The 23,230-nt window shown below is 44.9% G+C and overlaps 1 protein-coding gene across 18 annotated transcripts in view; it reads left to right on the top strand.

The window, feature by feature from the left end:
- The first annotated feature begins 9,122 nt into the window (after window positions 1–9,122).
- Window positions 9,123–23,230, top strand: part of ZNF827 (zinc finger protein 827) — a 102,790-nt gene continuing 88,682 nt past the window's right edge. For 12 of the 18 annotated variants that reach the window (XR_014945744.1, XR_014945749.1, XR_014945747.1 and 9 more), the window contains exon 1: window positions 10,855–11,701. Coding sequence is in view for 10 of the 18 variants with exons in the window: in XM_085546440.1 (XP_085402566.1) it covers window positions 10,870–11,701 (832 nt within the window). In the remaining 8 variants the exon portion in view is untranslated. Of the gene's footprint in view, window positions 9,658–10,854; window positions 11,702–19,030; window positions 19,921–23,230 lie in introns of those variants that run through there. The other 6 variants (XM_085546446.1, XM_015861125.3, XM_085546448.1 and 3 more) reach the window with 3 other exon arrangements.

The following is a 23,230-nucleotide window of genomic DNA, read 5'->3' as shown; positions in this document are numbered from 1 at the left end:
GGTGAAAGAGGAAATTGTGCAAAGGAAGAATGGATGCAGGTTAGTTAAACAAATAAATATATGTATATCTTGTGGCCGTGTTACCTACACATCAGGACTAAAATATGTGTTTGTGACGTCCCCAACTGTGAGGTGGACATAACAATAGTTTGCAGCTGCATAAGTGTAAGAAACACAACAAACTTTTAATTTATATGTTTTAGTGAGAATAAAAAATAGTCACTCCTCTACATGTTCTGTGAGATTACATTGTAGCTTCATTTAGTTTGTAAAGTCCTCAGATGGAAACCATGCTAAGGGAAGAGCAAGAGAGTACAATACCATCCATAGTTTTGAAAGCAGTAGCTCAGTAGCCAGAAGGAGCTTTAAATATTTGGACATTGAAGAAAAAAAAACAATCAGTAATACTTGTATTCTGTAAACTATTCCTATAACACTAGACATCATTGATTGACCATGTTTAAGAAATGAGAAGTGCTCGTGTTAGTTTTTTTAACAGGATATTTTATTTGAAAGGAGCCTCTCGAGGTCGTACAGTGCTCAGTGCTGAAGCAGGGTTAGCTGAAGCTGGTTGCCCAGGAACATACCCAGTCGAGTTTTGGAAGTCTTTGTAGATGGAGATTCTGTGCATCCTGTGCTGGTTTGATCACCCCTCACAAGAGGGGGAGGGGGGAAAGGTGCTTTCTTGTGTTCAGATGGAATTTTCTGTTTTGTTTTTAATTCCTGCCAGTTGCCTCCTATGCAGGCAGTGGGCACTGCTGAGAAGAGTCTGGCCCCTTCATCTCCATTTGCACCCTTCACACTTCTGTACACAGAGAAGATCCCCCTGAGCCTTTCTCTTCTCCAGGCTAAACAGCCTTTGCTCTTTCAGTCTCTCCTCGTATGAGAGGTGCTCTAGTCCTTTAGTCATCTTTGTGGCCCTGTGTGGGGTTCACTCCAGTGTGTCCATATCTCTCTTATGCCAGGGAGTCCAAAACAGGGCACAGCATTCTGTAAGCAGCCTCAACCTGTGATTCCCTTATCCTTCTGATAGTGTTCTTCCTAGTACAATGCAGGGTACTGCTGGTGGTCTTGGCTACAAGTGTGCATTGCTGACTTGTAGTCAAACTTGTTGTCTGCCAGGACCCCAAGGGCTTCCTTGACAAAGCTTCCAACTACTTGGCCCCCAGGGTGTGTTGATGCCTGGGATTATTACTCCCTAGATTTAGGACTCTGAATTTCTTCATGAGTTTTGTAAGATTCCCCCCGTCCAGTTCTCCAGCCTGCCAAGATAATGCAGAATGGCAGCACAACCATCTGGTGTATCAGCCATTCATTTTGTTTTTCTGTCCTTTGTGACCTTGTTGAAGGTGTTCTCTGTCTCTTGTCCAGGCCGTTAATGAAGATGTTAAATAGCATTGGATTCAGTATTGACTCCAGAGGTGCTAGTGATTTGTCTCCAGCTGACCTTTGTGCTATCAGTTGCAGCTCTCTGGGCCTAGTCATTCTGCCAGTTTTAAATCCACATTGCTTGTTACTCATCTAACCCATACTTTGTCACCTTGCTTATGATGACTGCATGGGAAATGTTATGGGCTGTACTGAAGTTGAGGTAAACATCAACTGCTCTGCCTTTGTCCACCACCTGTCACCTCATTGTAGAAGGGTGTCGGGTTTGTTAAAAATAATTTTCTTCTTCGTAAGTCTCTGACTACTCCTGATCACTTTCTTGTCATTCAGACAACGGAAATGCTTTCCTGAAGGATTTTCTCCATCAGCTATGTACAAAAGTGAAGCTGTGTGGCCTATAGTACCCTGGGCTATCTTTCTTGTTCTTGTTGAAGATTGGAGTGATGTTTGCAGTTTGCCAGTTTTCAGGGACCTATCCCAACTTTTCTGAGATATCCAGCTTAAACACCTCCTAACCTGACTGTCTTCCACCAAAATCCATTCTTCCTTACTCCAGATTTTTACCCTGGTTTCAAGGACCTAGAATTCATAAAGGCTAGTTATACTGGTGAGGGCAAGGAAAGCATTTTAGCTTTCCTTTTCAAGTTTCATTTGCTGTTTTATTCCGCATCGTGATTGCTGTGGTCCATTACTTGGCTTTAACCTTGCAGTATTCTCTTCCAAAACTGTCAAACTTCTGTTTTCTTGCAAGGCATTTATAGAATCATTAAGGTTGTAAAAGACGACTAAGATCATTCAGTCCAACTGTCAAACTTTCTCTTGAGAGATAGAAAATGGGCTTTTTGGTCTATTCTATGTCTAAAAATAATTTGAGAGACAAAATCTCCTTGCTGGACAACTGGGTGTTGTGCAACTTGTCCTTTTAAGAAAGCTTGCAGAATTTTACCTACTGACAATGTTTTCATCAGCCTCTGAGAGATGGTTGTAATATTTAATAAATATTCTTCTGTAGTCAGACAAAACTGAGAGTAGCTCCTCTTTTACAGGACAGGAATGGAAATATTTAAGTTATATTTATTAAAATGTACCACTGGAGATAGAAATGACAATTTTGAGCTGTTTCTTAGATTATGATACAGATGTGAAAATAAGAGATTTCAAATGGAAGAAGATGTCAGGTTACCCAGTCTTTACATTTGTTTATATCTTAAAAGGAAACCAATGACTCCCAATGTGTATGTGATGGCTTAGAGTAAAGGAGCTGAACACAGATATTTGCTTTTCCCTGTGACATGCAAAGCTTTGATTCTCCTTAGCTAGTGAATGCCCAATTAATATTTTTTCCTTAAGGTTCTCCTGTGCAATCTTCTACTCCCCACCTGCTCAGTTGTGCTGCTTTCCCTTTCTCCAAAAGACCCAGTTCAGTCACTGTAACACTGTTTGTTGTTTCTCCTCTTGTTGTATAACTACATCCCTCAGCTTTCTTATGTGAAACCATAAGCTGCTTCTCTGCAGTCATCACTTCTTCCCCTTCCTTCCTACTCATGAAGTTCTGTGCTACTCCATGTGAGACTTTTCACTATTATTAGCCTGCTTCTTATGGACAAATAATTTGCATCTTACTGTATACTACAAACTTGAAAACACCGTGTAGCCTTAGTCATGCCGAAAAGTAAGAGCTAGAAATGGTATGTTCGTCAAACTGTGTGCAGGAGTTGAAGAGACCAGACTATTCCTAGTATCTTGATAGGCAAATAACCTGTTCATCTCTGCTGTTTGGTATGATGGGGAAGTGACAGAGCAAGAAGATACTCCCTAGAGGAGCAACTGCCACGTGACTTCATGCTCAGCAAGCAGTGGTGACAGCAGGCTGACTTGTGGCCCAAATCCTTCTGCATGCCACTGGGTAAGGGCTGATAACTGAGGACATGCAGCATGGTGAGGCATGATTGAATGCTAAGCAGTGAAAGTCATCACACCAGGCAGGTAGAATCCATTAAGAGCTTAATCTCTACATACTCCTTCTCTTCCTTACTGCTTTGTTTCTTTTCCCTGGAAATGTAAGATTTCAGTACCGTCATGTTTTCTTTCTCACAGTTGCCCTTCTATTATCTTCTTAAGCTGTTGAGGTATTACAAAGAGGGTGTAGATGGTGTTAAACTGCTGAAGTCTACCTCTGTGCCTTCCTTCATCTTGTTTGTAAGCTACTGTGCCAAAGAGAGAGAGATGAGCTTGATAGATGCACAGTCCTAGATGGTAGGTAAGCCCCTTGAGATCCTGCCAGTTCTTGATTTCCAGAGCAGTCTCTGTATTGCTCTAGTGTTTTAACACAAAACTAGCTGGTGAATTGAGAGACCAGAATTGATTTCCCTGAGGAATTTGCCACCTTGCTGGTGTAGCAGAAACTCTGCCTCTCAAAGTATGTGTAACAAGGTGTTTAAGAACTTACACACACTTTCATTTAGCAAACAGCTGTGGCTTAAAATGCTATTGTCCTTCTACTAAAGCAAGCTGCAAGATTTCATGCTGAAGCAAACGAGGAGGCCAGTTGCATTGTTTTGCTGGTTGGGGCAATCAGTTTCTCTAGGTTGGGTAGTAATGTCTTAAACCATGGCAGGTGTTTGCTGAAATCTTCAATTAATAAGCGATTAACTAGAAGTGGGAACAAAATGATAGACTTCTTAATCTGGTTTAATTTAAATCAGACATTCTTAAAATTGGGATGAAACTATGATCGATTTTTATTTTTTTTTTTAATGAACATAAGTGGAGGTGGAAAATAGAGAAAAAAATTAGCATTGGAGCAGATATTTATTAGTTACAAAATATGAATAAATAACCCTGAGCCAGGTGCTCCAGTTCCAATTCGTCTTAACAGTTCAGGAGATGTTTAGTATTTTATGTTGTGAAATATGAAATTAATTTCTGTGTATTTAGTTTGTAGTAAGTTGTAGTGTCTAAAGGTCAAATATTCTGGAGAAATTCTTCATCTCAAATATCTGTAGATTTAAGTCTAATAGTTACAGGCTCAAGTGAGGTTTTTTTTTTTGCAAAGTGCACTTGAAGAAAAGGGCACAAAGAGCTATTGCAGTGAACTGTGGAAATGAAAAGGCAACTGCACTAATGGTAAAATGAAAATGATGAGACTTCCTTGGTAAATCTGAAGAACATCCCATAGTTGTTGAGTAGCAACTGTATTTCTGGGTCTGTAGTCAGTGTATTTCTGGCCTGCAACTCTGGGGTGATTCAGCATGAGTTTAAGGCTAGGATCCTGTTAGTATGATGGTGGTGGTGGAGGGGTGTGTGTGTGCTTGTTTGCTGTAATTGAGAACTATATCACCCTACCTAAGTCATATGCTATACTAGCAGCTGGAACATGTAAATGCTGTAATTCTTCCAAAGGGATTAATGTTCTGAATTTACATTTCAACTAGAAGCAGCTTATGCTGAAATTATTATGAAATGATGATGGCTAGTTTGCTTAGGAGGATCTGGTCAATATAAAATTATATATATATATTATATTAATATAAATATATTAATATAAATATATTAATATAAATATATTAATATAAATATATTAATATAAATATATTAATATAAATATATTAATATAAATATATTAATATAAATATATAAAAATATATTAAATATAAAATAAAGAGGTGCAGAATAGAATGCACTCTTTCTTGATGCCTACCCACTCTGAGGATGCAAAACTGGAGTGGAATTCACAGGAATCTCTGTCTTGGATAACATTCCTACTGCCTTGTGTTCTCTGTTCATTAATGTGGCATAAGCAAATAAAGAGTCAGAAGAGCGTGGCCTGTGATTTCAATAGTTCCAAAAAGAGGTTTTGTCCAGGCCCTTGCAGCATTTTTCTCATTGGAAAGAGAGAGAAGTTTAAAATTTTGGGGAAGGAGGGCGTGATCGCCTTTTCCAAAAGCTAAAGCTTCTCTGTGGTTTGAGATCCACTGGTTATGCAACTTCACCTCCAACTTTGCAACTGCTTATTATTCGTCCCAAGGTGGTAATCATCAGATTGTAATGACTTTTGATCATTATTTAATGGCCTTTGTGAAACCAGTTGGTGGCCTCGCCAGTAATTAACTTGTCATTATTTATTATTATTACAAATCCAGTACTTAATGTTATGAGTTTACAGAGCATTTGCAAGCGTGGATGATGTTATCCAGGAGCTGTTATCCTATGGATTTGTTCATCCTGTTGTGTTTGCCTCTTAAACACTTCAGAGCAAGGAGCTGTTTGTAATTATGTCTTGTTTGCTGGATTGATTCATAGTTACTGCTCAGAGTAGAAATACCAACATCAATTAAAAGACAAAAGAGGAGGAGCTTAAGCTGTTGATGATATCCCTCCAAGATGTGTGGGGAGGAGTACCATTTCAGCAGGAGAACAGTGCACTCATTTGATGCTGAAGATACAGAGGCCATAGGCAAGTACCTTCTCTGCTCAGTAGGAAATTAATCTGAAGCTGGTAGCAGCATCAAATAGATCCTGTATATCTCTTCTTTGACTACCTAGGGACACACAGCTTGCTGGGTGATAATTTTGGTAAGCTATATGTTGAAGCAGACAATGGCCTAACACCATAGTCTGGTTTGGGGCCCAAGAGCTGTTTATATTGGCCTCTTCCCCCTCAAACTCAGTACACTTTTTTTTTCTTTTTTTTTTTTTTCCTTAAGCTGACCCTAACAACAGAATTCTTAAAGTTTCAAATAATAAAGTGAGGATGTCAGTTAGTTTTCAGGTTTCTGTTTACCAGTCTTTACAAACATTTACTACATTATGTGATGATAGTTTGGATTCTAGACAGCCTGTGAGGGTTTTAAAACATTACATCATTTATTACTGTGTAAAACCTTATTTACTCAATTTGTTTCATTTTTCTCGTGTGTAAGTGAGGAAAATATTTACTTTGTTCAAAAGTGGTTTGAGGCTGAACTTAATTCATATGTGTAACTAGCTTTGGTGTTTGGAAGGTGCCATACAATCATTACTTATTAATAGCAGGACCTGCAGAAGGAATGCATTATTTATATTATGTTATCTGTGGAAGACTCACAACTATTTTTTGTGTGTTTGGACTAGAAATGTTCAAAAGCATGGTCAGCCAACATCTATCTTTTTCCCCGCTATACGACCAACTATATAATGAAAGATTATTTTTTAAATGGAGGGATACCCTTAGTCACCTTCCTTAAACTGGTATATGAAAGCATGTCAGTGTCTGTGGGGCTGTCTTTGATTCCAGTGTGGCTGGATGCAGTATCTTAAGTGTAACAGTATGCCATTAACCAGGTGAGGTATGGAGAACAAAGTTGTTTCCATATAGACTACTTCCAGGCATGGGATTAGAAACTGCTTAAAGCTGGAGCGTATCGAGCTTCTACCTGATCATTTGTTCAGCCATTGGGATTTATTTTGCTGGAGGACAGGCTAAAGGTTTGGCCCTTGGTGTCTTTTTGGGAACTCTTTATCAAACTTTTGGGATGCTGGTTGGACCCAGGATCATCACCAGAGGTTTGGTGCTGCTGTCACTTGCTGGTTCCCATGGCGCTTCCAAAGAGCTGCGTTCCCACAGTGTCATTGCTGCAGCCACCTTAACTCCTCTGAAGGCGGATTCAAATGATGGAGGAAAAAAATTAACATACTATAAATTAATGCTGACGCTGTCAGCATTCATTTATGTGCGAAATGCATGAGGGAAAGAGGGTGGGAAGAGTGATGATGCAGAGAGCAGTGCTTTCTGATGTGCTGTTCTCACAGAGCACCTGAAGAAGGGCTGTTGCAGCAGCAGTGGGTAGCAGCACGGGGCTGCTCCTTCCCTTTGTGAAACAGCAGCTCTGCAGCCTCCAGCACTGAGAGCAGTGCTCAGGCAGCTGCAGCTCTGGGGCATGTACAGCTGGCCTGATTCAAAACCCTGCCATTGGTGTTTAGTGAAAACGTGATAATAAAGATGGGTTTAGCACTGCAACCCCTCTGAAGTTAGCAAAGTTACACTGCTTAAGTCCCAACACCTCAAAACTGAGGTTTGTGAGCAAGAGTTAGAAACAAACAAGTAAAGCCTCTGATGTTTTTAGTTAATATCAATAATGCCATACAAATCTCCAGACAGCACAGTGTGGAGAACTGAAGGCAAACATGGGATTCACTCTTCTGAGGGAATTCTCTGTTACACTTGATCATGAGGAAGTGTAAGGTGGATGTTGGGATATCAATCAGTTCCATGCATTGGATTAAAATTAATCTCCCTGTGAAGATGAAGTATTTTAGCTGTATTGTGGGATGGCAAACCAACTGTAACCAGCAGCTGTGTGTTTTCTCTCAGAAGTGTCACCTGTACGAGTGGTTTTTAGCCTCAGAATGGTACGTGTGTTGATGAGCGTGTGATTCTCTGGTGCATGTGATCTTTTAAATATTATTTAGGGTTGTTGGTTGTCTTTTTTTCCCCACGTGGAGCAGGGAACTGTGCTGTAAAATGGGTGCTGTTGTGTGGAGCCTTTCTAAGGTGAGGTGACTGAGCGTATGGAGTAACGGCTTACCAGGTGTGCTGCCTATCTGCTGCTCTGTGTTCTCCCCAGCAGTTGTTGATTTAGAAAGCGTTCTGAAGTTGGGATAAAATCTGATGTGAGAAAGTGATGTGTCTGATTGTCAAATGCGGAAACCTCATAGGTATATACAAGAGAAGAATGCGCTGCTTTAGTTTTGCAACATCTGACTCATGATTTTGATTATGTATTCTGCTAAGTTCAAAGTTTCCCCACACAAAGTGAGAGCTGTACGAAGCAGCCGCACTTCAAACCATTTTACTTCAATTGGAGCAACAACTTGCAGAGTTTAAATCATTAACAACCTCTGCGTGAACTTCTATCCAAATGACTGCGAGACACAAAGAACGCTTCCCTTGCACCAGGTACTTTTGTGCTTCAGTCGGACCCAATCCCTTTTCTATTTTTTCCTCACCTTCATGTCTATCTTTAAAGAGATGTGTGTGGTTTGTAAAGTAATGAAAGTTACGTATTGGTTAATGAAAGCTGCTGTACAGGGCTCATAATGCACCCGGTGTTGCTGCAGGATGGAGTTTCATGTGTGTACCTGTGCAGGACGGTGCATTTCAGCAGCATAGGTTGCTGTGTGTGTGTAGGAGTGCCATGTAGCAGTGAAACCAACCATGAGAGGTGACCTGATCTGTTTCCTTCCTCCCTCCCCCCCCCAGGAGCTGTGCTGTCCGTGCCCGGTCCATCTTTCCTTGCCCAACCTGTCCCCCATGTGCATCGTGCCCCCCTGCCCTGCCCGGGCCCTCCTGGCCCACGTCGCTGCTCTCTCGGCTGTGCATCCTTTCTCTTTCCGCTGCCCCCTCGTGCCGCTCAAGTTCCGTTCAAACGAGCCCATCTTCCCCCGTGCTCCGCGGAGGGGCAGCGAGCCGACCCGAGCAGCGCTGGGGGGTCATTGTTCCAGCTTTCCTTCCCTATCGCGGGATGACAAAACGCCTCAATTTTTCCCCAAATCGTGCCCGCCGTTATTTTCTTTCCCACCGGCTCGCTGAGGGCATTACGGCACGGCCGCCCGAGCCCCTCGCGCCTCCTTTCCTTCCCCTCCCTCTCTCGGCGAGGAAGGGATGGGTGCGCGACCGGGGCAGCGCATCCTCGGCGCGCCCCGCCGGGCACGGGGGCACCTTCCCCTTTGCTCCGCCGCGTGCGCGCGCGTGTGCCCGCCCGCCGGGCTCCGTGTGTGTGCGCGTGTCCCCGCTGCCTCCCGCCGCCCGCGGGCGCGCCGCGAGCGCCGCCGCCGCTGCCCTTTGATCCCGCGTTAGTGTCAGTTAGGGGCCGGCGGGCGCAGCCCTCGGCGCTGCCACCGCAGCCCTCGGCCCCGCACGGCGCCCGCCGGGAGCGCGGCCCCGGCCGCCGGGGGACGCGGCGAGCGGGGACAAGCCAGGTGCACGGCCGGCTCGGGGGGGAGAGGAGGGAGAAAGGGAGCGCGGGGGGAGAGAGCCCTTCGCGGCGGCTCCGGGGACGCCGGCTGCAGCCCTCGCTTCCCCCGGCGGAGAGGGGAAGCCCGCCCCGGCCGGCGGCTCCCCCGGGGGGCCCGGCTTTGTGCCCGTCCGTGCCCCCACCTCCCACCCCCCTCCTGCCGGCCCCCCCCTCCCGCTCGTGTTTGATCTCCCGTTAAACAGAGGAGGAGAATGTGAAAAAAGGGGGAAAATGCCCAGGAGGAAGCAGGAGCAGCCCAAGCGCCTCTCTTCACGTAAGTGCCCCCTCTTTTTGCCATTTTCTCCTTCCTCCTCTCCTCGTCTCCTTCCTCTCTGCAGCCGCCTCCGCCGTTTCGCGCATTAGTTTAGGGTTACAGAGGTGAAACTGACAAAGACACAGCCTGGGTTATTCCTCTTTTAGGTCTGAGCTCAGGCAGCCATGTTGGTGATGAACAGCCTTGTGCCCTTTTAATTTTTCCTCTCTCTCTCCTTTCCCCCCTTCTTTCTTAGCGTCCCTCGCCCTTTCCTCCCCCTCCCTCCCCCCGCCCGTGATTGTGCATTTGTGCTGGGGGGGGGAGGGTTGGGGGGGACGGCGCGGGGCTCTCTTCGGGGCCGGAGGGAGGGGGTGCCGTTAACGGGGTGGGGAGGGGGGCTCGCACCGGAGGGGAGGGCGGCGAGCGGGGAAGCGGCCGCCGGTGGCTCCGGTGGAACCGGCCGAGAGGTCTGTCCGCGGCTAAAGGTTGCGGCGGGGGCCGGGCGGGGTGGGTGGGCACGGCCCCCGGGGGCCGGCGGCGGCGGAGGGGTGGGGGAGGGAGGCAACCGCAGCGACCCCGCAGCCGCCCTTACGGGAGCCGGGACCGGCGGGGGGGAGGGGGCGGCGGCGGCGAGGCGGCCCGTAGCGGCGAGGTCCCCGCGGAGCCGGGAGAGGCGGCGTCGCGCTCGGGGCTGCCTCTGGCTGCGGCGAAGCGGGGGCTCCGGCGGCGCTGCCCCAGCCGCGAGCAGCAGAGCACAGGGCTAAAGTGCATCCCGCGTGCACGCACACGCTCACATCCCCATCGCGGCTCCCCCTGCCCCGCCGCTTCTCGTTCCCTGCCCCCTCCTTCCTATTTTCTCCCCTCTTTGCAAAACAGTTAACTTTTCTCCCGCTCTCCTCCATCCCACCCCCCCACCCCCCCCTCTCCCGCCCGCATTAAGCGCTCGGCAGCTATTGAGGGAGAGACGGAGGGGAGGGGACCTAAAAATACCTTGCCCCTGCCTGGCCCCGGGGTTGCCTCGAGGCGAGGTGGGGGTGGCTGCCGGGGGTCATTTGACCGTCTCCGGCGCATCTTCCCCGAGCACGCCGTCCGCGAGGCCGGGGGCACGGCGGGGCCGAGGACTCGGTCAGCGGGAGTTCAGCGCGGCGCCCCGGCCCTGCTGCTGCTGCTGCTGCCGGGGTGGGGGGGGTTGGGGCGCTGCGGGCGGGGCGCGGTGCGGTGCGGCTCCGAGCGATGGGGGCAGCGCTGCCCCGCACCCTGCGTTTAGCGGCACGGGGGCCAGGCCGGGGGGCGGCACTCGCAGCCCGGCGAGTATTTGTCTCCCCGTTTTCTTCCCGCTGGTTTAAGGAAGGCTCGAGTCGCGCTTTTAATCGATTTTTCCCCCACGCGCACTCCCCGCTCCTTCCCTCATCCCTTCTCTCTCCTTTCGCCCCCGTGCAGCCCTGCCGCGCTCCGCCCGCCGCAGTCGGCGGCCCCGTGCGCTGCTCCCCGCGCACAGCGAGGCCGGCACGGGGGCGGCGGCGCCGCCTCTGCAGCGCCCGGCGGGCGGGGGCAGGGGCCAAGCCCGGGAGCGCGAGGCCTCGCCCGGCGGCGCGGGGGCCTCCCGGGGGGAGCGGGCGGGGGGTGCGGCGCCGCCGCCCGGAGCCCCCGGTGTGCGGGGGAGCGGTGTGTGTGCCGGGGGGGCTTCCTCGGCCCGGAGGAGGCGGCGGGGCGGGCCCCACGGGCGGCGCGGCGGCTGACCTTGCCCCTGCCCTGCCCCGCGCGGCTGCCCTCTGCCCGCCTCTCGGGCTGACACGCAGCCCGGGCTCCATTTTAGCTCTCGCTGCCGTGCGCTGCCTGCCGGGCTCGGCTCCGGCGCTGCGCTGCCCCCGCCCGCGGGCTGCGCCTCGGGCTCGCCGCGGCCCCGACCTCCTGACCGCCGAGCCAGGAAAAGTCGCGGCCTTCTCCGAGCCGAGGAACAATCGCCCGCATTGTGCGAAACGGGCGCCGTGTTTATTTTGTCTCTTACCCGTACGGCCTCGTTTGCGGCTCTTTTGGCTGAATTTTTTAGTTCAATCCACAAGAGGTGATTTCTTCTTCTTCTTCTTCTTTTTTTTTTTTTCCCCTTCCCGCTGTGTGAAGCACGCTTGCCGTGTCCCACGCTAATGCTACTTCTTAGTGGGTTGTATTTATTTCCATTTCTCTCACAGCCCGATTGAGCTGAATTAAAAGCAAAAATACGATAGTAATACGTTGGATAAATAAGAATTGTAGCAGTACAGATGCAGCCTGCAGCCCTGTGTGTTCAGAGGATGGCCTGGAACCCACTGCACTCAGTGTGCAAATGCTGCAAATAGTGGGTTTGGGGCTGGTTTTGTTTTGTTTGGATTTTTTTGGTGACGTGTTTCTTCAATGGACATTCTGTATAAAATACATATTTGTTTTTGCTGCAATTCCTGAAGGTTTTACCTTTTTATTTTTTAGGTTGTGTATACTTTTTGTTTCTGGGTGTTAACAATAGCAATAGAGCAGAGAGCGTGCCGTGCACGTCCAGAAGGAGATGGTTCAGGTTGTGTTGAGCCTTAGCTCTGCCTCACATAGGTTTGGCACTGCACTTCAGCCCAGAGCTGTGCCATGCTGGTTTAGGAGCACTCTGCAGTGCACTGAGTGCCTGTGTGCCTGCTTTTGGTGCGTGTGGTATCCTGCACGGCCTCATGATGATTGGGATTCTCTTACAGCGGCTGGGAAAACAAATAGGCATTGTTACACTGAACAATTTAGGTGAGAACATAAATAAGCTGCTGTACGATGCTGTGGACTCTACAGGAGCTCAGGTAGAAAGCGGTGCTTTTAGGATCCCCGGGCCTTATTTCATTTCTTATAAATTATGTGCCCTGACGTGCATCTGAAGAACATGGTAGGATAGTATGCAGCTGCTGCCCGCTGGGACCCTGATTTTATATTTCTGTATATTTGACACCTCTGTCTGTTGGCTTCGTTTGATAACTACTGCAAATTTCGAGGTGATTTCCCCAAAGAAGAAGGCACCACCAAAACACCTACTCTGGTGTAGGAGTTACCTGCCTAAGAGTTGGTTGGAGACTGTTACAACAATGTAACTTAGTTTCAAGTAAGTTGCAAGATGCTGATACTTAGGTAGCTGAAGGAGAATACGAGTTGATTTCATTAGATGCACTAATACTGTTTGCTTAAAGGGGCAGAGTTAAGGTTGAGCTCACGGTTACTGGAGTTGTTTACAACACAGTTCAGTTTGGAAGGGTCCTTTGGAGGTCACCTGGTCAAGGCTCCTGCTCCCAGCAGGGTGACCTACAGCTTTCAGTTGTGTGGGTGGGCTGTAGGAAACTCCACTGAGAACATGAGTTGCAGCTGGAGCTTCTGCATGCAAAGAAGTGTAAATGTTTGAAATCTTTAGTCGCGGATGCTGGTGGACAGTCTTCACTCACATTCTAAAATACAAGAGAAAGCGCTTCCCTTTTAATCTAAGGTATGAGTGAATGAGGTCAGAACTTCAGGAATTCTTGGATAGACAGCGTCTCTTTCGTATCCAAATAAAACACTGGAGCAGCTCACCTCAGTTTGCACTGAAAGAGCTTCAGAAGTTAAAAATTTACTCAGTGCACGTGTGTCTCGTGGCTACTTTTGGATGCACCTAACTCAGACAAATCGATTCATTTTCACTGGAATGTTTGGGGGAGTTTTACTTGTTCCTTAGTGTGTCATAGGTGGGCTTTTTTGTGCTCCCTCTCCCCTTCCCCCTTTCAGCTGCTTTTGGGAGATTAGACTTGGAATCTTTAAGAATGCATTCATATATATAATTTTCCTCCGTTCTTGTTATCCTGATCACCTTACATTCTATCCTACCGCACGCTATTACTTCCTTTTCTCAGAGTTCCTCACCTTACAAATGTGACATGGAAGAGTCAGCCTGAGAAGTACAAGTTTTGGGAAGTTTTGAGATAGCGAGTAGATGTTTAGGATCACTGGGTTGTCTCAGACATAGCAATTGGTGTTCCCTGAGGTTTGGTCCAGGCTCTGAAGTTTGTGCGTGATGCAGTTTGTGAATGAATGCCACCGTACCATTTATGTCAAGCTTGTGTTTGTTACGTCAGACAACTCAAAGCTGTATTCAGAATTTTGACGGATGAGCTACTGCTTGTGTTGGCTGTCTTTTGCTGAAGATGGAGGTACAGCACTGGTATAATATTAGTATAACTATCAAAAGCTGGATTCTTGATTATGAGGAGCCCTAACTCTTCTTGCTTTTGTGGTTAAGTTTGGTATTAGGCATTCCAGATACTGCGCTGAAGGTTTCAAATGTTTCTATACAGAACAAACAACCCTCAAACATGATGGAACTTTTTATTATATGTATTTTATTGCTTGATTGTATCATTGGAGTGTAAAGAAAATACTGATAGTGGGATAAATTAGGAGGAGTTTAAAGCTTCCTCCTTCTGTATTTCTTGAGCTTGCTTTACGTGTTACCTTCTGGCAGCAAGAGAAGGGCTTGGGGGTGGGTTTTTCAAAAGACTGCCCAGTGTCAGAAAGCTCTCACCAGCATTTGAGAGTTTCCTTTGAGACAAAGAGCTTTTATCAGGAACAGGAATCTCTTAATAGTGTTTATTACCTTACTAGCAGGCATTGCATGTACAAGGGGAAGCTTTTAACATATTTTCTATTTACTATTTTTAACCTCTCACCACTGCAGGGATTGTGATATAGCTCATTGTTGGCAAGAGGGTCCACGTAGGGAAAATTATTATTCTTAGTATGATTAGGTTAATAATTTCATTGCTATTATCGTAGTTGTCCTGGTGGTACTATAATGCACCTCTTAAATGAACAGCGGCATTCAGTTGGATGGAGTAGCATCCACATAACTCTGAAAACACTGTTCTTATTTTGTCCCACTCCTTGTAGCAAAGTCATCATAGACTTTTCAGCAATAGCTTCTCTCTTTATGGGGATGGTTTCTGACGTCTGAAATCTCTGTCACTCGTATAAAGTCGTTCAGTCATCAGTGTCCGAAGTCATTTAGTGGTAGGCTCTTAGTGTTGTCTGCTGGTACAAAATATTAATCGCGCTCAGGTGTGAATGGGACTAACAAAGAATTGATGTTGTGCACCTTAAGTTACTTACTGTTTAAGGTCTTGTCAATTAAATTTCAGAGAGAGCAGAGGGATAAAACAGTATAAAAGACAAACACAGACTTTTTAGTTGGCAAAACAGGAAAAACCCCAGGTAGAGCAGTAGAATGGGGTATGTAAGAGCGTGTAGGCAGAATGCATTTTCTTATTTTTAAGTTTTAAAATGGACAAAGAAAGAGCACAGCTTCACCTTTGTACTAGTGTTGTTGTCTTTTTCATATCTAAGAAGGCAGAAGTAGGAAGAATTAAGTTTAACCAAAAAAAAAAAAAAAAAAAAAAAAAGAGCCAGGAGGAGCTGGCTGTTCAAAGTGAAGTATTAGTAATTTCCTATAATTTAATCAGACAAGATCCCAGAGCAAGATAATGAGAGCATGACCTACAAAAGAGGACTTTTTGGAAGTTAAAAGGGTTTCTAACATGAAGCTTTACTAGACATATGATTTGTCATGAAGCACCATATAGAGGACCTTTTTTCTTTCACGTTGCAAAGAAATCATAATATGGACATTAGTTCAGATGGTTAGGAAGAGCTAATTTGGCTTGTGCCTGGAATCCTTTTACTGTTAGAGCTGTTAAACAACTCCAGAGTCATGCTTGAAGAATTTATCTTCTAAATAATGTTTTGTTCTGGTTTCTGGTATACCATTTTTTTTCTTGCCTAGTTTGTCAGTTATGATACTACAATGTATATCATTTAAATTTACATATGTGTAATCCCCTTCATGAAAACAATATGCAGAAGTCCTGGAGTTGAAAGTAGCTAGCAGTATGTAATAGGCATCAGTTTTCAAGTGATTCTCTTTTTCTGTTCCCCTGGCTTTTTATTTCATATTTTAAAGTTGTTTCTATAAAGAACAGTAAATGATGTGGCTCAATATGGGCTGAAGGAAAAATAACCTCAAGAAGTTTACTTATCGTTTCCCCGAGGATTTTTTTTTCCCAATTATTTAAATTTGAATTCTAAAACTCAAGCTTCATCCAGACTTGAGTTGAAAGGGGGCACGTTGCAGGGTACAGTCGGCATAACTGCACACCTGCACATGTACATCCCCACAGTTGTGGCTAATTTGATGCAGGATTCAGTAACTTGTATCCAAAAATTCACAGAAGAGCTTCTCTTCCAGTTTTTGTTTTTGGAGACTAACTCAGGGTTACAGTTATGGAACCTTTATGCTCACAGAGATGAATTTCTTCTCTTTACGTGCCTTCAGTAGTGTTTACAGCCTGGTACTCCGTTTGGCCTAGACAACACTTGTGCTTGGTCTGAGCCTGTAGGCTCTGTAGTTAGCTCGATTGCTTGAAGTTTCTCCTGCCTTTCCAGGGATTTCATGTTTGTGGTGTAATTACACTGAACAGTAGAACCCCTTGGCTTAAGCCTAATGATCAAACTAACCTGTTATATTTTGCAGGTTGAGAGAGATGTTGAGAGTTCACACAGAGCCCAAGTTCAATTAACTGGGAATGTAGAAGGGTTATGATTCTTTTTTGAGAAGCATGTAGTAAGGAGAGAAAAACTGGGCCGTATAAACAGTCATTTCCCTCATTCTTTTCAGTACTTAGGTGATGGGAATGGAAATGGGGGCTGAAAGGATGACTAATGCTGCTGGTATGGTAGACCAAGCAAAAGAAGTTGTCATGGAAGACTACAGCTTTAGCTGCTGCTCAAAATAAGTTGCATTAAAAATGGAAGGGTTACCAGGCAGCAGAGGTCTTGTGGTGCTTGACTTAACCAACAGTTTGAGAAAGTGAAGTTAGGTTCCATCCATGTGAACTGTTTCACTTCTTCTGTTTGGGACACTCACTAGGATGAAAATAAATGACTCAAAACAACTCAATGCAAGCTCCTGTCATCATCTCCTTAGATTCTGCATGCTTTTACTTCTGGAGACTCCTTCCCTCAAGAAGGGTTTATAACTGCAGGCCCTCGTCTGAGATTTGCTGCTTGAATGTCTTTGCTGCTAGCACAGGACTTTCTAAGCAAGTACGCAGAATTCTCTGCATGGCCTTAAACAAGGAGGACGGAAGTTGTACCTGGAAGTTTTTATAATGGAGAAGATTTGGTAAAGACTTACTTTAGAGCTATAGCTCCCTACTTTAAGCGGGTGTTTTGGAGGTGTCCTGGATCTTGATACCTGTTGGAGGTTGTAAGATGTTGTATCAGGGCAAAAGTAGGAATTTTGTTGAGTTCCTAAGAATAAATGGCAAACAACTCTTCGAAAAATGCTTTAAAAAGTTGATGGTTTTAACAAGTGTGAATTTTGCTTAATGGATGATCCTCGTGTGTTACTTTGTTAATGAACAGGAATTCTTTGCGAACCACTTCATTTTGACTTGTGTAATACAAATAAGCAATGCTAATTCATCTTAGATGAATTTTATTTCTCAAAAATGGAAATAGTAGCAGTTCTACCCGCAGTAGATAATCATGCAGTCAAGAGCAGGTAAGGGAAAGAGAGAATACTGGGCAACTGGATCCAGCTAGCAGCAGGTGTTGTGGCTGTTTGAGTTTGCTTGCGTTCCTGAAGCACGGGCAGAATCACTCCCCTTGTGGGCTGCTGTGTCAAATGTAGACCTCGCAGCTGGTGCCTCAGGACTCATTTCATCTATGTTTGAAGCAGAATCTCCACTTTTCTACCTTTGTATTTCTAGCACTTTGAGGCCATGAGGAGCCCTTCTTAGGCACCAGTGTAAGCGTAACAGCCTAGAGCTGCTCTAATTTCTGCTGCCCACAGGCTCTTGTCCTGCTCCTTGTTCTGGAGGGGAAGGGCTGACATAATCCTATTGTCAATTCTGTGTTGCCAGAGGGAATTCTATGCACAGAGAATAACTCTGAAGGGGGCTCTTCTGCCCACCTTGAGGTACTTTTACATTGTCCGTAAGATATAAATGGACCTCGCCATAATTGCTTATATGTCTTCCTGCACAGCGCTATGCGACGTTGAGATAACAAAGCAAGCTCTAATAAAGCTACCTTGTGTATGGGAGGCAGTTATCACAGCAGTCTACTCAGGTTAATTCAGCCATAATGCTTCTGGGTATTCTCAGGCTGGTTCGGATATCACTACATAACACTGTGTTATTTAGTATTGACATACTCTCATGAGAATCAGAGTTGTTGTCTTTGAAGGCATTTCCTGGCCTGCATAAAAACTGGTAAAGGCCACAGTCTTCAACCAATATAAAATCAAATCCCGTAATCCAGTAATGCTGGACTGGAAGTAGATGTGAAACATCCCTTTCTCTTCCATCATTCCTCTGAATGTTAGGTGAATTTTTGAGCAGAACACAGAAATGGTCCATGCCCTGCATAGCCATAGTTTCTTCTAAAATGAGTTTGTCTCAGAATCCTAAATCTCCTAAAATAAAATAAGTTTTGAGGAAGGTTCATTTTTTATTTGGTGCTCGCACAAGAATTAAGTGACCACTGACTTTTTTTCATGTTGGAAGCTGAGGCAGTCCTTAGTGTGTCTAAGAGTGAGGAGTGCCTATTCTACATGGGAAGAACTGCTTCTCTGTGTTAGCCTACCCCTACAAGTAGCTTCCTAATCCTCTCTTGTTTGGCTTTGCTTGTTAACCCCAAGCAATCCTCTCAGGGGCAAAGAAAGCAGCTGTCTTTGGTAGCAATCAGCACGACAAAACAAACAGTTCTTGAAGCTTCCCTCAGATACTGTAATATCGTCTTTGTGGGGGGAATTAGAGAAACAGAGAATATAATTTGCCGTGTTTTAATCTGACTTTGGGAGAGAGGAAAGGAGTAAATTATAGGGAACAAGATTCCTGTGGCATTTGTAGGAAGGAATAATTTCAGTATCTAAACCCTAAGCCTTTTGTTTCTGAGCCAATCAGAAAGAAAGCTAATGTGCATAAAGCACTCAGGTGAGTAATGGAGCAGAGTAAAATTTCAAATGGGAGGCACATTATTTACCAAAATAAATAAATAATATATTAAAAAAAATCTGATATACCAGAAATAAACAGAAATCAGTTAAAAACAGAAGAAATCTTTGTTAGATTAGGTGCGCTGTCTGTTCTCACCTGCTGTGCTTGAGCATTGACATGTGTGCCGTTTGTGTGCTTCCACTTTGTGACCCCTTGGTGGGAGCTGTAAGCATGATGGGGTAGTTGAAGACATTGTAGCAGCTTGATCTGAGGCTTCCTTGATTTTATTTATTACAGTTTACATATTGGAGTATGCAAGATTGTTTTTTTTGGTTTTTTTTGTTTTTTTTTTTTCCTGCTGTTTTCCTAGTGTGCATGTGTAAGGTGGAATGATACAAAGATAGTAACAGATGTTCAAAAGGTTATTTATAGGGAAAAACTCACCAATACAGATGCCTTCAGCTGGGAAATGCTGAGGCAATCTCCACCAGGGAGCAATCTCCAAGAGATGCTGCCTTAGTGGTGGTCAGCCCTTAAATGAGGTCTACAGGAGGTGGAGTCAAGCTCCACCCCTTCTGGGAGCACAGCTAAATTACTCTCACCTGTGCTCCCACAGCTGACCCAACACTTGCCTCAGCTGATTAATCAGAGGTTCAGGCTGTGATTACCAATTTCCCATACAGCCTATAAGAACTACATTGCACCAGTGGAGGCTACTAGTAGTTGCAGAATATAACAAAAAGTTATTTGGAACTGGTTCAAGAGAAAACACACTGTGCCTTTAACGCCTGGGAGGCAAGAAGTTAATGGTGCCATTTGTATTATTCCAGACAATGTTGGCCTTGCTTGAGACATTAGAGCTAGTGGTAATGCAGAAAGCAGACTAGAAGTAGCATGATTTTCTGTAAGACTCTGAGTATTCTCTCACGTGAGTGTCTGCTGGATTTCTGTTTACTGCAGTAGTGATTAGCCATAGGAAGGTGCTCTCAAGAACAACCTTGTGCCTGAGAGACAAGGAAATACTGTTTCTTTCTCTTTCCTTGCCCTGGTATAGTACATAGGAATGCAGGTCGGGGAGCCAGCCAACCTGTTGTCCTCAGTATGGTCTGATGAAAATTAGTTTCAGCTTTAAAGTGATCTTGTATTGTAATTAGATGTACCATAGGAAAGATGCATATAGCAGTTTCTCAGGTAAACCAAGGCACCAATGGCTCAAGTCACGCATGTGGAAAGCAACTTTCCCTCGGAGGAACTAGAGGTAAGCTGAAAAAATAGAAAGCATGCTGGCTGAAATGGCTAGGTACATGCTGAATGTTGCTGTATGTTTTTTTGTTTGTTTCCCAGTGATTTCAAAACCTCCTGGAGAGCATTCCATGGGTATCGAAATTTTGCTGGGCATACATTTGTATATCTGGTGGGAGTTCTCCCCTTCTCTATTTCAAAACTTGACTATGTCTTTGAAAAGATGCAGGAAACTAGAATGGGTACACAGACCTCTGTACTTAATAGCTTCTGTGCGTAGAGAAAGAGCATAATACCTCATTTTCATTTTGGTTTCAGCCTCTTGTGCCTTTAGTCAGATATTTTCTGTTCTTTTTTGGAAATCTCTTGCTATTACTAGTGAGAGAAGAGGTATGGAAAGGGAAATTTTACCTGAGATCACATGTGCATCCATCTTGCTGTAAATTTGATATTCTCTTTTGGCCCTAAATGAGCTCACTGTTTCTAGGCAAGATAGTGACCCCCTGCTATCAATACAAGCTGGGAGACAAAAGGATTGAGCACAACCCTACCAAAAAGGACTTGGGGGTACTGGTGGATAGCAGGCTGGATGCGAGCCAGCAATGTGCCCTTGCAGCCCAGCAAATCAACCACTTAATGGGCTGCATCAAAAGAATCATGGCCAGCAGCTTAAGGGAGGTGATTCTACCCCTCCATACTGTATGTACTCCAGATGTGGAGTCCTCAATACAGGAAAGACACGGACCTGTTGGCATGTCCAGAGAAGGGCCACAGAAATTTTCCAAGAGATAGAACGTGTCTCCTACAAGAAAAGGCTGAGAGAGACAAGAAGAAGTGGTTTCCTTAGGGAGGGGAGATTTAGGTTGGATATAATGAAGAAGTCTTTTACAGTGGGGGTCCTGAGGTACTGGAACAGATTGCCCAGAGATGAGGTGGAAGCCCTGTCCCTGGAGACATTCAAGGCCAAAGGAGCCTCTGAGCAGCCTGATTGAGCTGTGGGTGTGCCTGTTCATTGTGATGGAGTTGATCTAGATGACCTTTAAAGGTCCCTTCCAACTATAAGGATTCTATGATTCTATTTTCAAGTTTCTTTATCGAAGTGGAAAGCAGGACAGAAGTAAAGGTGGAGTCACTGGCCTCAAGTAATGATGGTGGGGGAGTTTTATTTTCTGGAGCTATGGCTTTGCTGTTCAGAAATATTATTTTTTTTTTAACATGACTGTTTGAATCTTATTTGTAGTAATTAAGGATTTCCTGCTAATTTAAAGAGTTGGTTTTGACAATATATACAGATTGTCTTCTTGTATGTACTGGTTCTAGTAATGTAAGGTTAAAAAATCTACACAAGAGTCAAGGAAGCAGATAATTCACTGATATATCAACCTTAGCAGGTTTTTTTTTTTTCTTTTCCTTACAGCATAGCGGTAGCTATGGTAAATTTACTCTGGATTGCTTAAGGGTACCGATTCTATATGGTGTGTGCAACACATGAGGGCACCTCTTAAAATGAATGGGTGAAGGAGCAGGTAATCAGCCAGTGAGGCTTTCGTGCCTCGATTAGCCTTTTGGTCAATGGTTTATTCCTTAGAAGAGTTTGAAATTGCCCTCCACAGCACAGCTGAGAGCATTGGTGCTTTGTGGATTTTCCTTGGTGCATCTAGATCACTTTCAGTCTTTCAGGTATTTTGAGAACTTTCCATAAACTTAGTGCTGTGTGTAAGCAATAATGCTGAATTACTGTTGTGACTTGAAGTTATTTATCTTTGTGGTGAATTGTTGGTGTGCAACAAAGTGGCATCCTTGAACACTTTCCTCACTTTGGTCAGCCCATTTTGTGGGATGAATTGACACTTGCAGCTTCTCATGTACTTCCTTTCCAACTTTAAGGGTGACTAAAATCATGTTATTGTGGTGACCTTGCCAGTTTTAAATGAATAACCTTGCTAAACTGAGCTGGCATATTGAAGGCTAAACCAGTGTTATAATAATATACACCACAAAGCAAACTCCTTGTCTGCTCAAAACTTTTTGGAACATGTAAGGATTTTTGTACCTGCTTTCTGTTGCCGGGGTGCAGTCTGTGCTAAGGCTTGCAGTACATTTCAGGCAATGAAGATGCACTCTGCTGCAGTAAAGAACTGAGACAGCTATCACTGCAGCCAGTTCTGGGAGGCGGCAGGTCAGGTGCAGGCAGGGCTTAATAAAGATGAATTGTTAGCTGATGAAGGCCCTGAGTGAATAAGAGAAGACAGTTTATAGAGCTGTTTCAAAAACAGAGGACACAGATATGCAGAATAGAGTTTTATCTGTTACCAAGTTAAATGAAGAGTAGAAAGCAAAGCTTTCCAACTCTTTCGAGCACCTAGATCTTACATAATATGATTAGAGAAACCACGCTATTTGTACTTAATGTCCTACTTCAGTTCTGCTGTAGCTACTCATGAAATGCTTGCTACCTAAAGATGACATCCATAAGGGTGCATTTCCATATTTTCTTCTTCTTTGCCAAAACCCTGTGGGATACTACTGACAACCAAAAGGTATACAACTGCTTTGAGATCATAGAATCCATAGAGTTGGAAGGGACCCTTAAAGGTCATCTGGTCCAACTCCCCTGCAGTAAACTGTGACATCTACAAGTAGATCAGGCTGCTCAGAGCCCCATCCAGCCTGATCTTGAATGTCTGCAGAGACAAGGCATCCATCACCTCTCTGGCAACCTATTCCAGGGTCAGTACTCATCACTGAACTACGTCCAGATTCTGAGCCATTGACTGCTGCCTTCTCAGTACGATCTCAGAACTAGTTCCTTATCCATAGGGCAGTCACTTATCAAATCTATATCTTTCCAGTTTAGAGAGTGGGATGTTCTGGAGGATCGTATCAAAGGCATTACTGAAGTCCAGATCAGTAACTCTTTCCTTGTCCAGTAATGCAGTTAAGCCTTCATAATAGGCCACTAGTTGGTCAGGCAGGACTTCCCTTGATGAAGCCATGCTGGTTGTCTTGTATCAGCTTCCTGTCTTTCATGTGCCTTAACATAGCTTGCAAGAGGATCTGTTTCATTATCTTTACCAGCACAGTGGAGAGACTGTCAGGTCAGTAGTTACTTGGGTCATCCTTTCTATCCCTTTTAAAAATGGTTGTGACATTGCCCTTTTTCCCAGTCACCAGGGACTTAACCTGGCTGACATCACTTTTCAGATACTACTGAGAATGGTTTGGTGACTGCATCAACCAATTCCCTCAGGACTCCGTTATTCATCTCTTCAGGATCCATAGACTTCTGGATGTTCAGGCTCCCCAGGTGGTCATGAACCTAATCT

Source organism: Coturnix japonica, chromosome 4 (assembly GCF_054131305.1).
Source record: "Coturnix japonica strain WE chromosome 4, WE-NBRP24, whole genome shotgun sequence".
In the NCBI taxonomy this organism is placed as follows: Eukaryota; Metazoa; Chordata; class Aves; order Galliformes; family Phasianidae; genus Coturnix; species Coturnix japonica.
The sequence above is the reverse complement of the archived record's forward strand: the minus strand, read 5'-3'. Positions and strand labels throughout refer to the sequence as shown.